The following is a 15,549-nucleotide window of genomic DNA, read 5'->3' on the forward strand; positions in this document are numbered from 1 at the left end:
TTTTTTTTTGGTAGAGAGGGGGTCTCGCTTTGTTGCCCAGGTTTGTCTTGAACCTTCCCAGCTTCAAGCAGTCCTCCCACCTCTGCCTCCCAGGGTGCTGGGATTACAGACAAGCCACCACACTTGGCACCAGAAAAAGTTTTATCATAATGTATTAAGTATGTGCCAGGCAATTTACTGAGCACTAGGAGATACAAAGACCACTAAAACATGATCCCTAGCCTTAATGGAATTTTATATTTCAGTAGGACATAAACATAAATAGGTACCATACGGTATTAGAAATGTGATAGAAATAAATATATGGTAGAGGGGAGGCAGAGTAGAAGTAGTCATTTCTACCATAGGCAAAAAGGTTTACTAGGGGAGATTAAAACTGACACTGAGTCTTATAATGTGAGTAGAAGTTGCCTGGAGAGGATGGGATAGGAGAACAAATTATTTTCCAGCAAAATATCATGTAATTTATTTAAAATACAAAAATAGCCCAGTGAGACTTTTGGTATAAAACTTGAAGGAAAGTTTTATTTTTCTAATTTGTCTCTTCCCCCTAATTTTAAAAAATCTTTAAAGGTTATCAACTGGCAAACATCTCTTCACATTCCACCACAAGCTAAACTCAGTCCTGAAGCTTCTGATCTTATTATTAAACTTTGCCGAGGACCCGAAGATCGCTTAGGCAAGAATGGTGCTGATGAAATAAAAGCTCATCCATTTTTTAAAACAATTGATTTCTCCAGTGACCTGAGACAGCAATCTGCTTCATACATTCCTAAAATCACACACCCAACAGATACATCAAATTTTGATCCTGTTGATCCTGATAAGTTATGGAGTGACGATAACGAGGAAGAAAATGTAAATGACACTCTCAATGGATGGTATAAAAATGGGAAGCATCCTGAACATGCATTCTATGAATTTACCTTCCGAAGGTTTTTTGATGACAATGGCTACCCATATAATTATCCGAAGCCTATTGAATATGAATACATTAATTCACAAGGCTCAGAGCAGCAGTCGGATGAAGATGATCAAAACACAGGCTCAGAGATTAAAAATCGCGATCTAGTATATGTTTAACACACTAGTAAATAAATGTAATGAAAATTTGCAAAAGGGCCTGAAATGCGAGGTGTTTTGAGGTTCTGAGAGTAAAATTATGCAAATATGACAGAGCTATATATGTGTGCTCTGTGTACAATATTGTATTTTCCTAAATTATGGGAAATCCTTTTAAAATGTTAATTTATTCCAGCCGTTTAAATCAGTATTTAGAAAAAAATTGTTATAAGAAAAGTAAATTATGAACTGAATATTACAGTCAGTTCTTGGTACTTAAAGTACTTAAAATAAGTAGTGCTTTGTTTAAAAGGAGAAATCTGGTATCTATTTGTATATATGCTAAATAATTTTAAAAGACAAGAGTTTTTGAAATTTTTTTGAAAGACAGTTTTAGTTTTATCTTGCTTTAACCAAATATGAAACATACCCCGTATTTACAGAGCTCTTTTTTCCCCTCATAACCTTGTTTTTGGTACAAAATAAGCTAGAGAAATTAAGCCATTGTGTTGGTGAGTGTTCCTAGGCTAATCTTAATCTGTATAATTCACATCCTGAAACTAAGGAATACAGGGTTAAAAAATATTAATATGTTTGTCAGGAGGAAAGATAATGCATTTATCTCCCCGCCCCCATGGAATATTTAATCTTCTTGCGTTTATTTCTCAAGAATTACTGGCTTTAAAAGAAGCCAAAGCACTACTAGCTTTTTTTCCATATTGTTATTTTTGATGCTGCTTCCAATTTTAAAAGGGAACAAAGCTGCCATAAATAAAAATTTTCAGTACTGAAAGCTAAAATTTTTTTCACCATCCTAAGCAAAGAATTATTTTCATGTTCATATACTTTTCCTGTATAGTAACTATTTTGATTATGTTATCAATGTTACCTGTTTCCTCTTTCAGAACAGTGCTGCATATACAGATTGTTATTGGCAAAGGAAAATCTGGCTATCTGGCAATATTTTACCTAAGGGCAGATTAATTGGTGAAAAAATTAACTCTTAAGATGGCCATTAATAATTAGAAAAATTTACAGAGTGGTCTTAGTAGAAAATTCAAGTCCTCCTAATTTATTTAAGGTTAAACAATGTGTTCAACATGCCTATTATGTATAATGCTTAGGTTCTAAGGAAGATTAAGGTTTCATACCAAAATACATGAGCTTATCTTTTAGGAAGGGGAAAAAGGCTCTATTTTGACCATAGTAAAATTTGTATTTTATTTCCTTTTCTTAAGCTCCATTGATAAGGGATTGTTTTTATCAAAAGTTACTATTTGGGGATTGGAGGCATAATTTTAATGATTTTCATACTTTTAGCTTTCTTCACGTAAAAGCTAATTGAAACCATATATGTAGTAAAATTAAAGGCAGAGCTGTTGCAGTTGAATTGGAGAGTCAGGGCAAAGAACACTTACTAGCCCACACTTTCCACCTTTCTACAGGTGGTCCTTTCAGAACTCAGCTTGGAAACCTACTACTATGTTATCATGGGTCTTTCGGGGTTAGTGGTTCTTTTGAGAATCTGAAGGAAGCTGTGGACTCTTCCCAGGAAAAAAAAAAAATCAACACATACAATGTTGCATGCAATTTCAAGGGATTTTGGACATATTGAAACCTATCACAGGCTCTAGGTTATGGACCTCTGTCCCATGAGAAAATTGATATATTAAACTAAGAACTTTGTTTTTAACTTACCAATCACTACTCAGCACATCTTATATAAACTGATAATTTGTGATGGAAAAGGTCTGTAACATGTGATGTAAGGTGACCTTATGAATGCCTCTCTTGCTGGTACATTAATTTGTTTTAAATGCATCATTTGGAGGGGACTGAAATGTTGGACTCATTACAAGCTTGATACAGAAATATTTCTGAAGGATTTCTAATTGGAATTATAAGAAAATGTGCTCTCATGAAATGGCAGTCTTCACCTCATGGTTCATGGAACATTTGGTTAGTCCCATAAAATCCTATGCAAAACAAAGTAGTTCAAGAATTTTTAGGTGGGTACTCACATTTATAAGGTATTCCTCTTGCTCTTTGGGCTTTTTCAATCTGATTTATTTAAATTTTCATTTAGTTGTTTTACTTTTGGACTAAGGTGCAATACAGTAGAAAATAACTTTGTTACATTTATGTTGTAGGAAATCTAAGGTGCTGTCTCCTCCCCCTTCCCTTCCCACAAAATCTGTATTCCCCCTATTGCTGAAATGTAACAGACACTACAAATTTTGTATTCTTTTTTTGTTTTTTGTTTTGAGACAGGGTCTCACTCTGTCACCCAGGCTGGAGTGCAGTGGCGCTTCACAGCTCACTGCATCCTCGACATTTGAGGCTCACGCAGTCCTCACACCTCAGCCTCCCAAGTAGCTGAGCATGCGCCACCAAGCCCAGCTAATTTTTGTATCTTTAGTAGAGATGGGGTTTTGCCATGTTGCCCAGGTTGGTCTGGAACTCCTGGGCTCCAGTTATATGCCCACCTCAGCCTCCCAGAGTGCTGGGATTACAGACGTGAGCCACCGCGCCTGGCGCAAATATGTATTCTTTTAAAATTTCCTCTGATACTATAAGCCTTTTGCATTTATCTGAAGCAGTATACATGCCTTTGGTATCAGCAATTTTAACAGTTTGGATATACTTATCAGCTGTCTTATTCCAAAACTACATCTACTTCTTCCAGTATAGAATCTGGTGCTTCCTGACCAAAAAGATGAGAAAAACAATGTTAAAAATATAGATACTTTCCATTGAAATGGAGTGAAAACGTTGGTTCTGTATGTTTTCTTTTAAAATAATTTTCTCATAAAAACTTGCTGTCTTTATTGTACTTACCCTTTTTATGCATATCAATAGTATTTATAAGATGTGTTCTATAATTATGTAATTGTAGATACTGTTATGTATTGTCCAGTGACATCATAAGGCAGGCCCTACTGCTGTATCTTTTCTACCTTCTTATTTGTAATAGAAACTATAGAATGTATGACTAAAAAGTCACTTTGAGATTGACTTTTTAAAAAAGTTATTACCTTCTGCTGTTGCAAAGTGCAAAACTGTGAGTGGAATTGTTTTATTCTGACTTAATATGTTAGAAATTAGAGAATACAGTGGGAGGATTTGTAGACATTGCTGCTGCTGTTACCCAAGGTATTTTAGATCAAAAAATTTAATAAACAGAAATCCCTTTGGTATTTAAAGTGGAACATTTAGCCTGTTCATTTTAATCTAAAGCAAAAAGTAATTTGGGTCAAAATATTGGTATATTTGTAAAGCGCCTTAATATATCCTTTTGTGGAAGGCACTACACAGTTTACTTTTATATTGTATTGTGTATATAAGTATTTTGTATTAAAATTGAATCAGTGGCAACACTAAAGTTTTATAAAATCATGCTTTGTTAGAAAAGGAATTACAGCTTTGCAATATAACTAATTGTTTTGCATAATTCTGAATGTAATAGATACGAATAATCAGCCTGTGTTTTTAATGAACTTATTTGTATTTTCCCAATCATTTTCTCTAGTGTAATGTTTGCTGGGATAATAAAAAAAATTCAAATCTTTCAATTATGTGTGGAAAGCTAATTTTTACACTGCTTAACTTTGTTATTTTTTAATTCAAAAATTTATGTAAATTTTTTTTTTTTTTTTTGAGACGGAGTCTCGCTCTGTTGCCCAGGCTGGAGTGCAGTGGCCGGATCTCAGCTCACTGCAAGCTCCGCCCCGGGTTCACGCCATTCTCCGGCCTCAGCCTCCTGAGTAGCTGGGACTACAGGCGCCCGCCACCTCGCCCGGCTAGTTTTTTGTATTTCTTAATAGAGACGGGGTTTCACCGTGTTAGCCAGGATGGTCTCGATCTCCTGACCTCGTGATCCGCCCGTCTCGGCCTCCCAAAGTGCTGGGATTACAGGCTTGAGCCACCGCGCCCGGCCTTTTTTTTTTTTTTTTTTTAAATGGAATCTGGCTCTGTCCCTCAGGCTGGAGTGCAGTGGCGTGTTAAATATTTTTATTCTCTGAGAAAGTTATGATTAAAATTTTGATGCTTTGGAATTAAAATAACTAATGATAGTACTTAGGTTAAGGCAAACTGAATATCATGTAAATGTCATGTTTTCATTTTAATGTTTTCATTTTGTCCAATATAAGTACAGTATTTCCTGTTAAGGGCCTCCATTAGATTACAGGTTTAGAATTTAATGATTAAATTTTACATTTAGTACCATTTGATTACGGTATATAATTTTTAAAATGTAAAATTGTTGGTTAATCTGTTTTTCTTTATAATCCTTTTTGTTTGTTTTATTTCTTAGAGATGGTCTTTCTCTATCACCCAGGCTGGAGTGCAGTGTCATGATCAAAGCTCACTTTAACTTACACCTGGGCTTAAGCTGTCCTCCTGCCTTTTTCTCCCAAGTAGCTGGGACTAAAGGAGTGTGCCACCATACGTGGCTAATTTTTTATTTTTATATTTATAGAGATGGGGTCTCGCTAAGTTGCCCAGTCTGATCTCAAACTGCTGGATACAAGTGATCTTCCCGCCTCTGCCTCTCAAAGTATTGGGATTACAAACCTGAACCACTGTGTCAAAATATATATGTTGATATTATATCTTATATCAGCTTTATATGGATAAAAAACAAGTGCTGTTTTTCCTCTTCTTTTTAAGCATTACCATCATTATATCTTCTTTTATCCTCTTGTTTGCACTCCCTTGTAAGTTTGTATTTGTTCTACATAAGTCTGTTGTACAGATGACACAAATTGCATTATTCCTATGGTTTATTGTACTACATTGTGGGCCCACATTTGGTATACTTAAAATTGTGACTATACTTTGCTACACACACACGCACACATGCACATCTGCTTGTGTATGTGAAGAGTAGAGGGAGGTCGCCAAACAGTTATTGTCCAGTTTTTCCTCCTTTCTTTCAGTAACAGAGCTACCCAGAGATTCCGAACATTTTGTTGGATTTAGGCTATGAATGGAACTTTGGGTTGTTTCCCTTGAGGAAGGGTTAAATTTGTTCTGCAGGAGAAAAAAAAGATTCTCATGAATACCTAGCTCACAGAGGGGTTGACAAATGACAGAGGCCACTCTTGCTCCCCAGTATCCACTCTCCCACTTTTCCTTTTACTAATAGAGCCAATATCCCTTTCTAAGTTTTGACTACCCCTGTAGAGTCCATGTTTCTCCTATTCCTTTGTAATTAGTTTTGGGCACATGACTAGGTTTTGGTCATTGGGACATTAGCAGATGTGGTATGTGCAAATTATACATATAATTAAAGTTGACATTGTTTGCCCACCACTTGCTCTTTACCTCTTCCCACAGGATGGAACACGTACATAGTGGTGATTTTATATTGACCATGAACATTAGAAAAACACTCCAGTGACTAGACACAGTGGGTCACTCCTATAATCCCAGCACTTTGGGAGGCCGAGGCGGGCGGATCACGAGGTCAAGAGATCGAGACCATGCTGGCCAACCAATGTGGTGAAACCCGTCTCTACTAAAAATACAAAAATTAGCTGGGTGTAGTGGCGCACGCCTGTAGTCCCAGCTACTCAGGAGGCTGAGGCGGGAGAATCACTTGAACCTGGGAGGTGGAGGTTGCAATGAGCCAAGATTGAGCCACTGCACTCCATCCTGGGCAACACAGCGAGACTCCGTCTCAAAAAAAAAAAAAAAAAAGAAAAATACTCTAGTGATGGTGAATGAACCAAATGATTACATTCTGGTTACCTGAGAGATTGTGTGAAGCAGGGTCGTCTTTCCAGTCTGAACTGATCAACTGCAGAATGTGAGAGAGAGGGGAGAAAAGTTATATCTATATATATAATATATATCCATTTGTTACTGCTGCTGAGCCTATACCTTAAGTAATACAGCATATAATTTGTATCAGTGTATAATCTGATTTGCAGAATGACTTAACAAAGTCATTTTGTATTTTGACCATCTCCTGTGGACTCAACCATAAAATTCAGTTATTTTACTTCTTAGGTTTTTCTCTAATTCATCATCTTTATTCTCGTTGTTAACTAATTTGGTTAAGGTCCTCATCAGCCTGAATTAATGTAATAATTTTCTAACATGAGTCTTTACTTTATTCTGGTACCTTAAGTTTATTATCCAACCTGTCACCAAAATGACCTTAAAAGATAATTCCAGATTCTGCTTCTAATACAACCAATCAGATCCTAATGGATTTACTGTATCACAGCTAACAACTATAAAGTCTGGGGGCAAAAACCCAACTACCTAAAGATATTGGAATGGAACAAGACCAGGCAAATTCTGGAAGGGAGCTGATCCTTGGAAGAGAGGAATGGCACTAGATGAGTATTCCATTTTTATGACATCTTGCCTGAGAAAGGCCCAAATCTTTGGCTGAATCATGAATCAAATATGTAGGGAAGGCTGGGCACGGTGGCTCACGCCTGTAATCCCAGCACTTTGGGAGGGTGAGGTAGGCAGATCACTTGAGGTCAGGAGTTTGAGATCAGGCTGGCCACGTTGGTGAAACCCCGTGTCTACTAAAAATACAAAAATTAGCAGGTGTGGTGGTGCATGCCTGTAGTCCCTGCTACTGAGGAGGCTGAGGCAGGAGAATCGCTTGAATCTGGGAGGTGGAGGTTGCAGTGAGCCGAGACCACCACTGCACTCCAGCCTGGGAGACAGAGACTCCAAAAGGAGAGGAGAAGTGAGGAGAGAGGAGGAGAGGGGAAGGGAGGGAAGATTACTCAAGAAAATCTACTAAAATTTGGTATGGGTTTTGAGAGTCTGTGATATTTGAACCAATGTTCACTTTTAAGGGTTTTCTATCACCAATACTAAGCAATTTAATTATGATGTGTCTGGTGTCATTTTATTTATTTTTCTTGTGCTTGGGGTTCATTGAACTTCTTGAATCTGTGGAGCAATGGTTTTCATTAATGCAAGATTTTTTTTCAGCTACCATTTTTTTTTCTTCCTTTTTTTAAAAATTATACTTAAGTTCTGGGATACATGTACAGAATGTGCAGGTTTGTTACATGGGTATACATGTACCATGGTGGTTTGCTGCACCCATCAACTCGTCATCTACATTAGGTATTTCTCCTAATGCTATCCCTCCTCTAGCCCCCACCCCCCGACAGGCCCTGGTGTGTGATGTTCCCCTCCCTGTGCCCCTATGTTCTCATTGTTCAACTCCCACTTGTGAGTGAGAACATGCGGTGTTTGGTTTTCTGTTCCTGTGTTAATTTACTAAGAATGATGGTTTCCAGCTTCATCCATGTCCCTACAAAGGACATTAACTCATTCTTTTTTATGTTCAGCCACCATTTCTTCCAGTTGAGTGTATACTAAAATAATACATCTAAAAGGTAATGAGTGAATTTGGTATCTTTTTTTTTTTTTTTTTTTTTTTTTTGAGACAGAGTCTCACTTTGTTGCCTAGGCTGGAGTGCAATGGCATGATGATCTTGCCTCACTGCAACCTCTGCCTCCTGGGTTCAAGTGATTCTCCTGCCTCAGCCTCCCGAGTATCTGGGATTACAAGTGTCTGCCACCATGCCTGGCTAATTTTTATGTTTTTTAGTAGGGATGGGGTTTCACCATGTTGGCCAGACTGGTCTCAAACTCCTGACCTTAGATGATCCACCCGCCTGGGCCTACCAAAGTGCTGGGACGCACGGCCCTGAATTTGGTATCCTCAATTGCCTCTGGGAATGGTAAACTGGATTTGTAGGGTGACAAGAATCGTAGAAATACTTCTCACTATATAGCCCTTTATATCATTTGATTTTGCATTATGTGCATTGCCTATCCAAATATATAACATAAAATGGAATTAAAAAACAAAACAACTCAAAACTTTAAGTCCAAGTGGAAGAACTGGATTTAGACAAAGGAAGATACACATTCATTGGGACATGAGGCAAAAACCAAAAGGCAGATGTGAGGCAAAGAAGTTTGTAAGTGGGAGGGTAAGAGTATTAATTTAGGTTAAGCTCAGCTGCACATAAAACCCAAAACATCCATACCTTAGACATATAATGTCTGAAGCTGGCAGTCCACTTCTGGTATGGCAGCTCCACAAAGTCATCCCACACTTCATCTGTTCAATTCTGCTGTCCTTGTCAACCTAAAATTTGCTCTGGTTAGTAGTTGGCTGCTTATGTTCTCTACACCTTGGGTGTGTGTGTTTTTGGTGTGGTTTTTTTTGTTTGTTTTTTGTTTTTTGTTTTTTGTTTTTTGATACTGGGTCTAGCTCTGTCGCCCAGGCTGGAGTGAAGTGGCTCGATGGCTCACTGCAACCTCCGCCTCCCAGATTCAAGCAATTCTTGTGCCTCAGCCTCCAGAGCAGCTGGGATTACAGGTGTCCGCCACCACGTCCAGCTAATTTTTGTGTTTTTAGTAGAAATGAGGTTTTACCATATTGCCCAGGCTGGTCTCAAACTCCTGGGCTCAAGCAACCACCCGCCTCAGCCTCCCAAAGTGTTGGGATTACAAACATGAGCCACTGCACCCAGCCTTCTTTTCCTTGTTCTAACCTGGTGAAAAGAGAGGGGGGCAGGTGGAGGGAGATTTCTATGGCCTCTCCTTTTAAAGAAGCCTTCCTAAAAGTTCTACACAACACTTTCACTGCCAGAAGTTAGGTCCATGGTCACATCTAGCAGCAAGAGTGTCTGGGAAATAGTCCTTATTCCAGGTGGTCTGATTTTATCAAACCAGGTTCTGTTACGAGAATGGGTATTTGGCATCCAGTCTCTGCCACAGTCAGCAAGCTGAGAGAATTTCTTTCTTCTTCTTTTTTTTTTTATTTTTTGAGACAGAGTCTTGCTGTGTTGCCCAGGCTGGAGTGCAGTGGTGTGATCTTGGCTCACTGAAAGCTCTGCCTCCTGGATTCAAGCAATTCTCCTGCCTCAGCCTCCCAAGTAGCTGGGATTACAGGCATGCGCCACCATGCCCAGCTAATTTTTGTATTTTTAGTAGAGACGAGGTTTCACCATGTTGGCCAGGCTGGTCTCGAACTCCTGACCTCAGGTGATCCACCCACCTTGGCCTCCCAAAGTGCTGAGATTACAGGCCCGAGTGACCGTGCCTGGCCCAAATTGAGAGAATTTCTGATAGCTTCTATTTCTTTGAGGTTGGAGGCATAGTAATTCACTGAAAGGGCAGAAAGGGCTGGGTAGCTGCCTTTCTGGGGTAAAGGTCTTAAATAGGCCAGGTGCACTGGCTCACATCTGTAATCCCATCAGCCTCACATTTGGGAGGCTGCAGCGGGAAGATCCTTGAACCCAGGAGTTCGAGACCAGCCTGGGCAACATGGTGAGACCTTGTCTCTACAAAAAAATTTAAAAATTATCTGGGCTTGGTGGCACGTGCCCGTAGTTCTAGCTACTCAGGAGGCTGAGACAGGAGGATGGCTTGAGCCCAGTGGGTCAAGGCTGCAGTGAGCTGAGATCCTACCACTGTACTCCAGCCCGGGGGACAGAGCAAGACCCTGTTTCAAAAAATAAAAGTCTCAACTAATGGGAAGTGTGAGACATAACTGAAGTGAGACAGGCAGCAAAATGTTTCAGCTGGGTTAGAAAGATATGAAACTATGGCACATCAATCTTCACAGTGATATGATTTTCTTGGTAGCATTCAACAGCCTGGTATTAGCAGATCAGCGATGGAAACTATTGTTTAGGAAGAATGCGTATAAGGTTAGTAAAGAACACTGGTGAATCTGGCCCAGTCTGTTAATTGCAGCTATGGTGTGACATAATCTAAAAATTCAGTAAATCTTACTTATGGTTAGATTTTCTAGCCTTATGCATACTGTATCCCAGGAGATGGCTCAAATGTTTGAAGTATAGAAGAATGCCAGATGCATCAACCAGGTGAGTGAAGTTAATAAACTGGTCCTGAAAGTCCTTTCCAATTTCTCTCATGAAATGTAAAAAGTGTCTCAAATTCTTTTATTTATTTATTTATTTATTGAGATGGAGTCTCACTCTGTTGCCCAGGCTGGAGTGCAGTGGTGCAATCTCTGCTCACGGCAACCTCCACTTCCGGGTTCAAGTGATTCTCCTGCCTCAGCCTCCCGAGTAGCTGGGACTACAGGCGCTCACCATCACGCCCACTAATTTATGTGTTTTTAGTAGAGATGGGGTTTCACCATTTTGGCCAGACTGGTTTCAAACTCTTGACCTCAGGTGATCCGCCTGCCTCGGCTTCCCAAAGTGCTGGGATTACAGGCGTGAGCCACCACACCCAGCCCTCAAATTCTTTTAAATTATTTTATTTTATTTATTCTACAAATATCTAATTAACACTTACAATGTGCCAGATGTTGCTCTACTCATATGGACAAAGTATCTGACTTCATTAAGTTTACTCACTGGGGCAAGAGAAACAAATATATAATGTAAAGAAGGTCTTTATGGCCATTCCCCTTCTGTGTAATTCCAGGGGTCACAGTACCTCTTGCAACGGTCCCCCAATCTATTCTCTCTCCCCTCCAAAACTTCCTACGTTTAGCTGTCAAATTAATCCTCCTATTTGCTATATAACTTATGTCTTCATTTGAAGCCTTTCAATGGATCCCTTTTTGTCTACTGAATAAAGTTTAAACTCTTTAGCTGGCACCTATCTTTCTATCTCTTTTCCCCTAACTTCGTTTTGTGTGTCCTATGATTCTGGCAAATTAATCTGACCATTCACCAGGAAAATCTCAGATTTTCTGAGTCACAGTTTGGATATAATCATTTTAGAAGGGTGGTGGTTGTAGAAGCCACACCGTAGAAGAAGAAATGACTCCTAGTCATGAGAGTGGTACACAAATATTCTGCTGCTTCGCTTCCAGGCACAATGCAGAGATGAACACCTGCATTTCTTTGAAGTCAGGCTTGACCAGTGACTTGCTCTGGCCAAAAAAATGTAGGCAGAGTGGCAAGTTTCAGATCCAGGCAGAGGCTGTGCAATTTATCTCCCTTTTTTTCACTGCCAAGGGTCCCACTGCCTGCATCCACTCAAGCTATGAACATAAAGAGTAGATAAGGAAAAAAATGCTGTTGTTGAAACCTCTGTAATTTAGAGGTTGCTACAGCATAACCCACTCTTGCTTGACAATACAGCTAGTGAAGAAATGAAAGTAGTGAATATAAGCCACTCTCTGGAGGTTTGTCTTTCCACCTAAAAAAAATCTTCAGCCGGGAGCGGTGGCTCATACTTGTAATCCCAGCACTTTGGGAGGCCAAGGCAGGTGGATCATGAGGTCAGGAGTTTGAGACCAGCCTGGCCAACAGAGTGAAACCCCGTTTCTACTAAAAATACAAAAATTAGCTGGGCATGATGGCAGGTGCCTGTAATCCCAGCTACTCGGGAGGGTGAGGCTTGAACCTGGGAGGTGGAGGTTGCAGTGAGCCGAGATCGCGCCATTACACTCCAGCCTGGGCAACAGAGCTAGACTCTGTTTCAAAACAACAACAACAACAACAAAAAGAAAAAACAAAAAAACCTTCATATATAATACACATTTGTACACGTAATAAAATGTGCCCAGTTTGTGTACTGTTGATGAATTTTAATAAATGTATACACCTCTGTAAGCACTACCCTAACAGAACATTTCCTTTCCATCACCTTAAACATTTCCTGGGGTCTTTCAACAATCTAGTTCTTCTCCCCCACCTCCTGAATAGAGCCTCAGGCAGCCAACTACGGATCAGCTATTATTATAGATTAGTTTTGCCTGTTGTGGAATTTTTTTTTTGAGACAGTCTTGCTCTGTCACCCAGGCTGGAGTGCCTCAGTCACCCAAGTAGCTGGGATTACAGGTGTGCGCCACCAGGCCCAGCTAATATTTGTATTTTTAGTAGAGATGGGGTTTCACTATGTTGGCCAGGCTGGTCTCAAACGTGTGACCTCAAGTGACCCTCCTGTCTCGGCCTCCCAAAGTGCTGGGATTACAGGTGTGAGTCACCGTGCCTGGCCTAGAATTTCGTACAAATGGAATCATACAATGTGTATTCATATTGTGGCCTTTGAGAAGTTTTTAAACTGTAAATTGGCTTTATAAATTCAAACCATACCTTTGAACTCATATAAAAGATGAAGGTTGAATTAGGGTAATTAATCTGTACCTCCCTGAATTGGTTTTGATTCCAAAAATATATACTAAATATAGTTTCCTGTTCCCTATTACAATAGAGTTCATATTTACTACAGTGAAACTATTATTCTCTACTCAGTTGAGAATGTTACAAGACTTTAAGCCCCATGAAACATTCTATTTTGTGACCACTGTATATCCAGTGCCAACACTGTCTCACACATAGTAGTTGCTAAGTAAACATTTGTTGACTGAATGGATGTATTTCCCCTGAATTGCTTTTACATGTCTATGTTAGATGACTGGGGTGCTTTTATTCTTTTTAGAGATAGGGCCTCACTTTGTCTCCCAGACTGGAGTGCAATGGTGCCATCATGGCCCACTGCAGCCTCCAACTCCTGGGCTCAAGTGATCCTCTTGTGTCAGTCTCCTGAGTGGTTGGGACTACAGGCGTGTGCCACCATGTTCAGACAATTTTTGTACTTTTTGTAGAGACAGGGGGTCTCACTATGTTGCTCAGGCTGGTCTTGAACTCCTGGCTCAAGGTATCCTCCCGCCTCAGCCTCCCAAAGTGCTGGGATTACAGGGATGAGCCATTGTGCCCAGTTGGGATGTTTTAATGTTAGAAACTTAATTACCTTGCATTTTTAAAGGAATGTGTGATAAGTGCCCTATTCTGCCTCAAGTGATGGCAGAGGATGATTGAGACTGGAGGAAGCCCTGTGGAGTACATACCTGTAAATCATGAAATAGCATCATTTTCCTTGTCTCATCGTATTAAAACGGTGACCCAAAAAAAAAAAAAAATCAATAAAATCCCACTAGCAGTGTGTCCGAGAATCTTTGTTTACCCCCTCCCTATTGTTATGTCATGACACGGAGCCCAGCTGGGGAATTCTGAATACTAGGTTCTAAAACAGGATTTGTCATAAACGAATTGCTTGATCCTGGACATTCACCTCTAAAATAGACACCTGACCTCGGTGTGTGTGTGAGTGTGGTGAAAATCAAATGGGAGGGAAAGTGGGCAAGCACCTGAACAAGGTACAGAGGCGCGCGATGTAGTACTATAATACCATCTATACCAAGGTCTATACTATCCCTGGTCGCCGCCGCGTCCGCCGGGAGGAGGCGCCAGACTGCGCACGCGCGCCCCCGAGCCCGGCCACACCCTCTTCCGCCGCTGCCGCCCAGCGTCCTCGCTCCCGGGGTGTCGCCCCGCGTGCGCCGGAGTCGCTGAGGTTGTCCCCGGCACCGGAAGTGACCCTGGCGGGTTTGTCTTCAAATTCTCGGCGAGCAGAAGCCGCGCCGGCAGGTGGTGGTGACGATTGAACTGGGCAGTACTGGGGCCGTGAGCGGAGAGCAAGGTGGGCTGGACTGGGTCAGGCCCTCCTTCCTCGCTGCCGGGACCTCCACTCGGCCAATACCCTGTGCCTGGCGTTGGGCGGTTTCCCGAGGAGCTTGGGCCGCCGCAGGTGAGTTTTCACTCTGGCGGTGCTCTGGGGACCCCGGATTTTCCAAGGCCGGGCGGGTGAGGGACTCGGGAGGCCCGCAGCGAGAACCCGCAGCGCAACCCCCCGTGAGCCTGCCTACCTGAGGTCTTAGGTCCTTGCTGTTGTCCCCGACAACTTGGCTTAGGTGACAGTCCCCCTACCTGAGGAATCCTGTCCGGCGGGGGACTTTTCGGGGGCTCCTGTCGATCCGGTCTTTTGGTCTGTGTCGTTAGCGAAGTCACCAGCCGAGGGTTTTTAGTCCTTCGCTTTTTTAACTGGTTCTCTCCGGAACCCGTTCACGCCCCCCACCCCGAAACCCTCACAGGTAAAAACCCCGATGGCCATGACATTGGGAGGCAACTCTCCTTAAAATTTGTTAGGTTAGAGTGATATTGTTGGGGATGTTATTTCTCATTTATTCTAGAGCGTGGCGTCCTCTGGAAGGCCTGTGGGCCTTTTGGTTTACAGTTGGTACCTTTTAGAAAAGTTTTCCCTCGAAACATTAGTTTCATGTAAATGTGATGACAAAGTTAGAGACAGACGTAGATCCTGAAGTGCCTTATGGTGGATAATCTCAAGCTCTTATTTAATCAAAAATAGTTTCCTGCTATAACCGCGAAGGGTCGCTTTTATATTAGTTACTAACTTCCAACAGCACAGTGATGCTCTTTTCTCTTGAAAGCACTAATTTACGGCTTCCTCTTTGAAATTAGACGTTTAGTTATTGCTGAAAACATTCCCGATGTTTTAGAATGGGTGCAGTAGATCTTTGTCACGTAGTCACAATGATAGTCACCTTAGTAGATGTTAAGACAGATTCTTGAAATATTTTTACGGGCTTAAATGTCTCAATATAAAGCCCTGCTTTCTTTTCCAAAGGAGCTGGTTTTTGTT

At 40.9% G+C, this 15,549-nt stretch overlaps 2 protein-coding genes across 4 annotated transcripts in view; both read left to right on the top strand.

Moving 5' to 3' along the window:
• The window catches only part of LATS1 (large tumor suppressor kinase 1), a 60,781-nt gene extending 56,147 nt beyond the window's left edge, over positions 1 to 4,634 (top strand). Inside the window, exon 8 of the mRNA XM_011965664.1 lies at positions 574 to 4,634. Within this exon, the coding sequence (XP_011821054.1) occupies positions 574 to 1,083 (510 nt within the window). The 3' untranslated portion in view covers positions 1,084 to 4,634. The remainder of the gene's footprint in view (positions 1 to 573) is intronic.
• A 9,456-nt stretch (positions 4,635 to 14,090) lies between these two features.
• KATNA1 (katanin p60 (ATPase containing) subunit A 1) overlaps positions 14,091 to 15,549 on the top strand; it is a 75,036-nt gene continuing 73,577 nt past the window's right edge. For 2 of the 3 annotated variants that reach the window (XM_011965658.1, XM_011965659.1), the window contains exon 1: positions 14,303 to 14,637. Coding sequence is in view for 1 of the 3 variants with exons in the window: in XM_011965657.1 (XP_011821047.1) it covers positions 14,174 to 14,223 (50 nt within the window). In the remaining 2 variants the exon portion in view is untranslated. Of the gene's footprint in view, positions 14,224 to 14,302; positions 14,638 to 15,549 lie in introns of those variants that run through there. The other variant, XM_011965657.1, reaches the window with a different exon arrangement.

This window comes from Mandrillus leucophaeus, unplaced genomic scaffold (assembly GCF_000951045.1).
Source record: "Mandrillus leucophaeus isolate KB7577 unplaced genomic scaffold, Mleu.le_1.0 Scaffold731, whole genome shotgun sequence".
In the NCBI taxonomy this organism is placed as follows: Eukaryota; Metazoa; Chordata; class Mammalia; order Primates; family Cercopithecidae; genus Mandrillus; species Mandrillus leucophaeus.